Below are 10,518 nucleotides of genomic sequence, written 5' to 3' on the forward strand. Positions count from 1 at the left end.
AGTAAAGTTAGCTAGACTTGGTGGCTTTTCTATGGTATCTCTTGTTTTAATTTTTGCTTCTGTCAGCTACAGACGAAGGTTTATATACAATCATTCTTTGCGACAGGCTCATATTGGGCTCATATTTATTCAGCTGCCAAGTCAAAAAGCTACATAACTTTTATACTTCAAATGTAGAATCTCTAATTTAGTACACACAAGTAAATCGGATGTATCTCGGTTAATATTTGTCCTAGCGGGATAAAGAACCGCATGGAATGGAGCTAGACTTGGTCCGCTCTGTCGAATTTCTTGCATATCGATAACATTTCCAACATTAGTATTGGTCAGACACTTATATCAATGGGTGCGGCTGGTTTTAATATGCTCATCCTTCTACTCACAATTTTGAGGAATGTAGAATCTAAACGGCAATCGTAGCTAATTGAGGTGAACTCGTTTTACCTTTAATTTTATCTACGTGACTTTGAGTGCGTTCAGGGTCCAGAATGAATGCTAGTAAGTAATAACTTTGTTGAAGTTAAAGCAAGTTACTACCGTCGTCGCTATATGTTAGTTGTTGGTATAGTTGTTGGTATAGTTGTTGGTGCAGTTGTTGGTATAGTTGCTGACACAGTTGCTGATATATTTGTTGGTGTAGTTGTTGGTGTAGCAATTGGTTTAGTTGTTGATACAGTTGTTGGTGTAGTTGCTGGTGTAGTTGTTGGTATAATTGTTGGCGTAGGTGTTAGTATAGTTGTTGGTGTAGTTGTTGGTATAGTTGTTGGTGAAATTGTAGGCGTAGGTGTTGGTATAATTGTTGGTGTAGTTGTTGGTGTAGTTGTTGGTATAGTTGTTGGTGTACTCGTTGGTGTAGTTATTGGTGTAGTTGTTGGTGTAGTTGTTAGTATAGTTGTTGGTTCATCAGGAAATAAATTATATAGTCTAAATTTAATTAAATTATTAGGATGTCAAAAAAATTGCAATAAAAGTCTTAGTGTAATGGCGCATTTTAGATTTATATAAGTAGTTATGCTAAATTTAATTCTTTTATTAAATTATTTGATTAATTTAATTTTATTGGAAGTTAATAGAAGTGATTTTAATATAATTTATTTTGAGTGGAAACTTACAGGATATTATTAAAAATGTATGTAGAAAATATTATGTATACGTCATGAATAGAAGTACTGCTATTCAATATTGCTATATACTATATAAGTAGTAAAGTGCACTGCTTAAAAGTATGAAGCCTAACATAAATTGTGAATTTTATATGTTAAGAGTATATGGCATATAATATTATATAAATATTATTAATAAAAAAGAAAAAAATATCGGTACTTGAAAGTGATTATTTATGTTATTCTGTGATAAACTGTCATTTATAGCATTTTTTATGTAGTTATTTATATATAAATATTACAGAAATAATGCTTACTCTCATGCATGTGTGCACTATTTTTATTGCTCTTGTGGTAGTCATAGTGCTGTTCACGATATTATTTGGCTATTAGCCGAAGAAGGCATTACAATAAAAACAATATATAAATGGAACGGCAGGCAAAAATAATAACCATATCTCCATAAACGCACAATTTAACGAAACTTAAAAAAAGTATAAGAAATAGAAAACAAAAAAAGATTTGCTTGGGAATTGTCTGCACAAAAGGGAACTGGATTCTAAAAATAAGCCATTCACTCCCGAAAAGCTCTTTACATGTGCTCTGCTTTTGCTTTGCAGCCAAAGCAGAGCGTCTTAATTTGCTCTTTTGTGCTCACTCAGTGCTCTTCTCTGCGCCAATTTTACTCGAAAATGTGTTACTTTTTAAATTTCTCCACCATTTGACATTTTTAAGCACATTTCTATTCCAATACATACATACACATATATGTGTACACCTATACATATATTTGCACGTTCGTGCAATGTTAGAAGAACACTTTGCCTATAGAGTTTGGTCGTTGGCATTAAGGTGCTGAACAAAGGCTCGAACCTAGGATGTTCGAAAAGCATGCGAATAGCATGTTTTCAGTGGATTTTTTTTTTTGGACTTGTATTCTTTTATTTGTAGGAAAATTGTTGCTGCTGTTTTTTATGTCTTAAATTAACAATTGACAAACGAAATTTGTTTGTCACCAAAAGGCGTTAAAAGAAAAATTTGCTAAAAAGCTAATAAGGCGTCAATAGCCATTTTCTGTAATTAAATTGATTATAAACATGCACAACTTTTTAGAGCATAAAATTGATTTCAGTTTATTTTTTTTTCAGTCCTGACAATATTGTGTTTTTGCATTTTTATATTTTTTTTTGTATATTATAATAGCTTTTTAAATAATTTCATAACTTTATTTTTAATATAGCAGAAAACAATTTTAAAAATCACTTTAAGTGAATTTTAATTATTCACACTTTCATGAACACATTGTATTGTATTAACATATAATATATAATATATATGTATTATAATATTTGTATAAATCAGTTATATGAACTGGGTTGTCGAACGAAGACTTAAACTTTCTGTATGCTTAGTCTGATAATCCAGTCAAGGCGTATGGACGCGTTTTGAAGACACCTCGCAGTTAATAGAGAGTAAAAGTGCTCAAATATCTTTAACATAATAAACTTAAAATTTACAAACGAATTCCAAAGTCAATATGGTCTCATGGTACACAAGTTTGAGTTATGACACCCAATGCAATGTTAAAATAAAATTGAATTGTCACCAAAAAAAAAATTCTTCGAAATATTGTTAACGTCTCATGGTACATTTCTAATGGAGTTATTCTTTGGGATCTTGACAATTGCTAAGAAAATTAATGGACAAGTGAAAGCACAGTCTGATCGACTCCAGAGTCATGCAAACGAAGAACCTAGCAATCTTCTCAATATCATTGGACTACTTCGAGAGAAACTTATTACTAACTAATAAATAGATATGTTACCTATAATTTAAAAAAAAACAACTGAAATCAATACATTATTACTCAAGCCTCCACCTTCGCCTTCAATTCATCACCATGACAACATAGTCATTTTATTGCTTTTTTACAATTTCGAACTCTATTATCTGGGATGATAAATCTATGCTCTCTAGACTGGCTTTAGTTACGAGAAACGAGATTTTATTGGTACAAAATTTCTTACTTGTGAGTACGTTTTTTGAGCTTATACACGTATTTACCGTTAGAAGTTATTGTCAGAAAGTCCTGTGTATGAAGAACTGCCTTCAAATGTGATATGTGCAATTTTATTATTTTGGTTACCGACTTTTGGTGGAAGAAACATTGCACCATATCACAAAACAGGTGAAGTTCTGTTTTTTTTTAATAATTTCTTTCTTTAAATCAATACATAATTTAATTAATGATTTAGTTTTATTACTTAAGTAAATTAAACTATGTAATAGTATGTATATCCCAAAGTGTGGAGTCGATATAATACTTTTTAGACTTTTAGGCGGCTTTACCCCGATTCGAAGCAATAATACCTATATAAATATTATACAAAATGTTGACAATTTTCCCTCACTGAAGTTAATCGATGAATAAAATACCATGTGTTTCGAAAAATATGGAGTCCAAAGACTTAACAGTTGTTATTATACTTTTTGGACGCTTTAAACGAATTTAGTTCAAAATAATACGTACACGCTTTATCACTTTATTCAACAGGACATAATAGAATTGCTTTAACACTCTTAAAGTTATTGCTTGAGTCTGCATAATATTAAGTCTTATCAAAAGGCAATTCCTTGTTAATAAACAAAATCCAAAACTTTCAATTTCTGTGAGAATTACTACAGTTTCGTCACTAAAACTACTTATCAACAGAACTTCAGATTGCCATATATTATTGACATATATCTTTTAAAGATTGCTAGTTTTGATTAATTCTAAGAATATCTTAGTAGTGGCAATATCTGTGCCATCCTATGGTCTTATTGAGTTTTCAAAAATTAGCGGAATACGTTTATTTGACTAAGCCAAGTTATATGCAAATTAATCAACCTTAATAAATTTTACAATCAAACAGTTATAAGTAAGCACTATTATATTGTATTATTATATCTTCGAAGTAATATTTGGTTCCTCTGCTTTATAATTTCCTATTTAATGTTTTAGCCTCCATTATCATCACAATCTTTTTGTAAGTTACGAGTATTATTGTCACTTTTTGCATTCCAGTGAGAAGTTATGTTGTAACATAAAATACCACAACCACTTAACCATTAAGTTATAAAAAGTGTCTGTCCAAGTGTTTGGCCAGATATTGTAACTATTGGGCAATAAAAGCAGATAAGACCAAAAATAGATAAAATTTATTTTGGGTGTGGTTGGTGTAAACTTTGTAGTTTCGGCACACTTTACAACTGTGCAAGACCACTTCAACCATTTTTATACATTCTAAGTGGGATGTTACTGTTTTTCACAGAACGTTTCTACACTGCTCTATTAATAAAAATTACATTATTATATGTTTTTGGTTTATCCTATTCCCGTACATTAGATTAAAGACGACATTTTTAGGTTACAAAGTTGCAGAGTGCAAGTTGCAAAAGTTAAATTCGGTGGCTAACACTAAAAATTTATTGGCAAGTGCTATGCCAAGATGACGCCAAGTATTATATATTTTACCGCTCAACAAAAAACTACGAGAAAACACTAAGAAAACACCATTAAAAAGTTTCTGTATAAAGGATATGGAGGCAAATAATTTATATTGATTTGTCGATGAATTTTCAAGGAACTGATTAGATGCAAATAGTATTTACTAACTGCATCTTTATATCACAGTTACACACAAGTTTTCTTTCAAAAATTCTGACTTGTTTTGAAAGTAACTAGAATTATGCATTATATACTATATAGAAAACGAAAGCCATATACGAGTATTTTTCTAGAAACATAGTAAAACGTTATCAAAATCAGTTAGTGTAAGTATTATTTAGGTTAAACCAGCAATCAATATTCGAAAAGTTGAAGAATACTGTGATTTGAAGGTACGTTCATGTGGGACTGTCCTTGCTACTCGAGGAAGTTAGGTTAATAAAGGATATGTGTTGCTAAGTGCAGTGCTGCATATGTAAGAACAATTGATTTAGTGTTTTTTTATAGACTTAGGGTCTTTTTCGTATTTTCGTATATATTAAGCATTAAACATATTAGCTTTAGTCAAGTGTGCAGTGAATGTAGGAGCTCATTTGCATCAAGTGTCCTTCGAGATAAAACAAAAACAAGCAAGGAACATTTCAAATTTTTCCTGAAAGTTAGCACAACCTGTGTGGCATGTGCTGCAAATGTGTTTACGTGTATTCGTCATGTCATAAATTTCCAAGTTTTTTTTGGTCTAAAAGAACACGAACGTTTTTGCTCTGAAATCCAAGTTAAATGAAAATTTTATGGAAAATAAGGAGAGGAAATTGTTGCCAATAAAAACAAGGCGTTGTTTGTTACAATGTTTTGACAGTTTTCACATATGAAAGTTAAAAAACTAAAACCGTTTCAAAAAAATAAAGCAAAATTCAAACAATTAAAAAAAATCTCAATAACAATCTTTGCATTGCAAAAAAACTATCTAAAGTATTTACAATGAACTTTTTAACAAAAACAAAAAGTTCATTCAGTTCAATCAAGAACTTTTCAGGAACTTAAAAACAATCATGAAAGTTATTTTCAAATTATTTAACAAGAATTTTAATTAAATATATTTTTACAATTTTTTTTTTTATTTTTTAATAATAATGAGAGTATTACTATTTAAGGACATTTGATTTTTGATAGCACGACAAAGTCCATTACTAACTGAGTTAATGAAAAAATTGTATAATATTCAGGTGGAGTAATTAAATCTAATTGGATTAGATTAATGGAAACAAAAAACAGATATACATTATAATAACTAAGAACGGAATGCAGGTAGGTATCCTTTCATTATTTGGAAATAACATTCAGTTAGAGGGCGATATGGTCTAAATTTTACAGTTTTTTGACACACTTTACAAGACACAATTAAGCTATCTTGTCGCGTTGTTATATATATGCTCCAAGTTTGATATTCTGATTTTGGTAATACTAATCTTACTTCAAAATTATATGAGATCCTCCACTCAATAGTAACCTGATACAGTCATTTTTATTTGTTATGCGTTGAAGAGGAACAAAAAATGTATTTCCGGATTTTTTCACACAAATTCTGTGGCTATTTTTCTACCAATTTAGGGTGAAATTTCATCTATTCGCATAGAAAGAATATTTCATGATTATTTCGGTCTAGATTTCATCAGATGAGCTCAATATGTGAGGTTTATCTGTTGTTCTTAGATCCTACCGTTTTGTTTTAAGCTAAAATTTCATAGCTGGACATAGAAAGAGTCTTCCATAGCTTATTAGGTCAGGTCATATTTTGGTTAGATAAGCGTAGTGTTTGAGGGGCATCTGGTTTTTCTGTTCTGTCTTAGACTCTACTGTTATATTTTGAGAATTAATTGCATAGTTTAGCATGGAAATAGTTGTCTACAATTTTTTAGGTTAGGTCCTATATTGGTCAGATGAAGTTATCTTTAGATATGTTGTTTCGAGTTTTTGCCGTTTACTTGTTTTTATTGGAAGCATAATTATAACTATGAGTTTGCAGTTCGCTGAAGGAGTAGTGATCAGCCTTTTTTACTAGGTTATCTTCCATATCTTCCATATCAATATTGCTGTACTTCGGTTTCCAAATTATATGTTATATGTTGAACTGCTGAGCCATGACATGTAGAGATTTGCAACAGTGGACGACCAAGTTTACATTTAAAACTTTTGAGTTTAATACTTTTATATCTGTAATAATCACAACACCTCAAAATAAAGAAACGTATAATTTATATATAAAAGTTTATGCAAAGTAAATATTTAAAAACGAATGTATGTATGCATGTCAATCCCTTCACTATCATCCTATCTCCTTAAATATGCACATGCTTTTTGACTTAGATGAAACTAGCGCGCTTGGAATTAATCCTATCTGGATGGATTAATCGGAATATCGGACTGATTAAAGGAATTAATTTCTATTTCAAATAAGTTGAAAATAAAAGAAAAAATTTTTCTTCAATAACTGAGATGGTAAATGAGAATTAAATTTTTCATCGATAATGATGGATTTAAGTCAAGCTGTTACTTTTTCATCTCTGATATTGTTAGAAAATTTAGAGATTTTTTCTTTCGTTGAGCGATCAATCTCCTTTTAAAATTGATTTGTAATAGTTATGAAAAACTATTTCATCTTAGAAGAACAATTTTTGTTTAAAGGTAAAGGTGCCCCAACAATGGTTAGGGACACTTAATATTCATAATTTTCTGGTTTATTAGCTTTTAATAATTATTGTTAATTTCTGACAATAAGAAAGATTCCAAAACAGGCATAAAATAAACAAAAAAAGAGTTATTTATGATAATAGACATCTCTTAGATGTCAATAGATATCTAGACGCATAGGTCTTTCTTTCCAATAAATGCGTATTCCATAAGTTACTCATTTAACCTGTGCTATTTTATGTTGCAGAAGTCATTGCGTTTTGACATAGAAATGAAGTAGTATCTAAGTTGTAAAGATAGAACAACGCAGCATTGTTACTATTATTGAGAGAACTGTTATTCACAAGAGCTCTACATCTTTATCACATATGAATAAATCATGAACTGCTTGAGTTATAGCAACGGTAGATGGGGAAATATAATATTTCATTGCAAAAGTCTGTGTTTCAAGAAAAGGGAACGAGTCTTAAGAGTGCAAACATACTGTGTTTAGATTATTGCACTTAAATAGACAAAAAATACTACAATTAGTTTTATATTTTATACAAAATACACTTAAAATTCAAACAAAAATATATTAAATAGTTTCGATAACCCTAAGTATAAAAAATAGTTAAGGTCTGAATATATAATTGTCTGAAGAGTAGTACTTCGGTAGCTTTTTCAGTTATTAGAGAAACTTGATATAAAATCATTAAAATCATTAGACTTGTTTGCAAGAATACAGAAGTACATAGAGCTAGGGAAAATTGATTTGTTTACTTGAGTTGATTAAAAATTTATATACTTTATGACATCATTGAAGATTTCTTTACTTCATTAAAGATTTATGTGCGCCGTTCTTATTAAAAATCCAATTTAATGAATATTATTAAAACTAAACTAAAAGTAATACGGTTTAAAGGAACATTTGATTGAATTTAAAAAAATGGAAAAGTTTAATTTATGGAAAATCGCTTTAATAGCTTGGAAAAATATTTTTCTTTGGCTAATTTTCATTTTCCGTGAACGGAATATGCACGTCTTCTCGATGCTATTATCTTTAATTTTCAATCACACTCAATGGAAAACAACAATTTGCACTCAATGACACTCAACGTCAAGATGCTTCAAGAAGGAACTAAGATGCTGCTTGGCTTGAAAAGTAGAATAAAAAAGCAAACAGAAACCTAAAGAAAGCAAAGCAAAGGAAGACAGATGCACTGCATGATACCAGCTTCATGGTTTCTAAGATTAAATGGAAAACAGCAAGGCAGCCACGGTTGGTTACTGCAGCTGTTGTCTGAAATTTTATCATTTATCAATAAATTTCAATTGAAGTGGGCACTTGCAACAAAAGTGGAGCACAACAGAGCCATTGCAATGGCAAATAATAGTAACGAAATCGCTATGGGAGCAGTTTTCCTTAGGAATAACAACGATGATATCAGCAGCTCCATGTTGCAGTTGGCATTATGTGCAGTATATATCTCTGATATTTTGCCTTTCGTGCCACTGAAGAACGATTTGTGTGGCATTCTCTGGATTTTTATGTTACAAAAATTGCAGTTTTTTTTTCTTGTTTTTTTTTTGTTGTTGTTTGTTAGTAAATTTTTAATAAATATATTTTAAGAATTTTCACTAAGTACACCAGTACATTGTGTGGATTGAAGTGAAAAATGTGCACTTTTTATTGACACAGTATCCTTGCAATTGATGACATAAGTATGCACAACCTTTTGCCCTTTTCATTATGCACAAGACTTCCGAGTTTATGTGGCAGAGCCAATGCATGCATTTGATTTGTTTCCATACGAAATCATGTGGCTGCAGTTGAGCATATTTAATGGGTTTGTGCACGAAATTTGTGCAATATTTTAAGTTCAATTCGATGTGAGTTGGGTGCAAGGATCAATACGAGTACCAGAACCTTAAGTGTAGCTGACTGGAGTTGCTTAAGGATGCTTAAGGAAGGTCTAAAAAGGTGGGCTTACTCCATAAATTGTATTTCGTGCAAGGAAGAAAAAACAGCACCAAAAAAAGAAAGAAAGAAATTGGTACAACCTTTTGTTATACGCCATAGTTAATATATTTCTATAGTACTATATTCTAATGTATATAGTAGTTGGTGTATCTGCGACGTACAATATTACTCGACTGTGGAGAATGCTTTTAAGATTGAAAGCACGCGAACGAATAATCCGCTAAGCGTGCAATTGTACTAGTTTCTTGCTTTTATTAATACACATACCAGATATACATTTATATATTTACATATATATTTTTTTGTTTAGTATTTTCTTTTATGTGACACGAAAGTACTCCATTCGCTGCTTAATATGCAAATATTTCGTTTTTTTATTGCTCTTAGATATTTGCTAATGAGTTCACCTTAAAAAGTATACTTTTTACATGTAATAATATTTATAAATCACGTATTGAGTATGACTGTATATGCGGTATTTAGATACCAGTAATAGAATCTCAAAAGTTGCTTCAAAGTACTTTTTCGACATGAAGTACTATGTATATGTATTATACATGTTTATATACCATTGTTTTTATAGTATATGGTATATATTACTTGTATTATATTGTAAATGTTGAAACCATACTTTAGGTAAAGTTCGACTTTGTGGCATGTTGCGCCATTTCGCATGACAAAAATGAAATTTTTTATTTAAATAAAACCAAATCCAAACACGGCAGTACGGGCATATCATTGCCACAATTTATTACTACGGATGTTACCACATATGTTTTCATACACAAAACCACATGACACACATTTACGTATAATGAAAATAATAATAAAATTAACAGTAATAATAAAAGTACTATATATATACATATACATATATATTTATATATATGTGAATATACGAACGACCTGCCATTGTTCCGGCCAAGTACTTGGGATTATAATTAGGCTTTTAGCTTTTGTAGTGCCTTCTGATGGTAATATATGGCATTCAAAAAGCATAAAGTATTTTCAAATTACACTTGTGACTTGCGTTATCAGATCTACATGTGCGATTTTATTTTGTTGAAGTAAAGTTATACATTTTGTTAATGATTGTAGATAAATTGCTAGAGGTATGCGCAATGGTGTGAATTATGCATAAATTTATTCCCATTACAATAGCAAAAAGTAGAAGTGTAACGTTTAGAATCAGAAAAAGACATATGTAGATGTAAGTTATATCTCATAGCATACTACTAAATAATACATTTAATATCTTATGTCTTTGTTTA

General features: G+C 30.3%; 1 protein-coding gene across 1 annotated transcript; it reads right to left on the reverse strand.

The window, feature by feature from the left end:
* Window positions 1–545: 545 nt before the first annotated feature.
* LOC119677376 (G8 domain-containing protein DDB_G0286311-like) lies at window positions 546–6,676 on the reverse strand. Its single transcript, XM_038088698.1, has 2 exons — window positions 6,579–6,676; window positions 546–924 (listed from the first exon to the last, which is right to left on the reverse strand). The coding sequence occupies exons 1-2, from the start codon at window positions 6,674–6,676 to the stop codon at window positions 546–548; spliced, it is 477 nt and encodes a 158-aa protein (XP_037944626.1).
* Window positions 6,677–10,518: the final 3,842 nt, after the last annotated feature.

The sequence above is a fragment of the Teleopsis dalmanni genome, chromosome 1, assembly GCF_002237135.1.
Source record: "Teleopsis dalmanni isolate 2A chromosome 1, ASM223713v2, whole genome shotgun sequence".
Lineage (NCBI taxonomy): Eukaryota > Metazoa > Arthropoda > Insecta > Diptera > Diopsidae > Teleopsis > Teleopsis dalmanni.

Bases quoted from the DNA above. Each gene is read 5' to 3' on its own strand.
- LOC119677376 (XM_038088698.1), bottom strand. From the start codon at position 6,676: ATGGAAGATATGGAAGATAACCTAGTAAAAAAGGCTGATCACTACTCC. The intron at 925-6,578 runs GTAAACGGCAAA...AATTAAATTTAG, and splicing joins TATGCTTCCAATAAAAACAA to ACTATATAATTTATTTCCTG.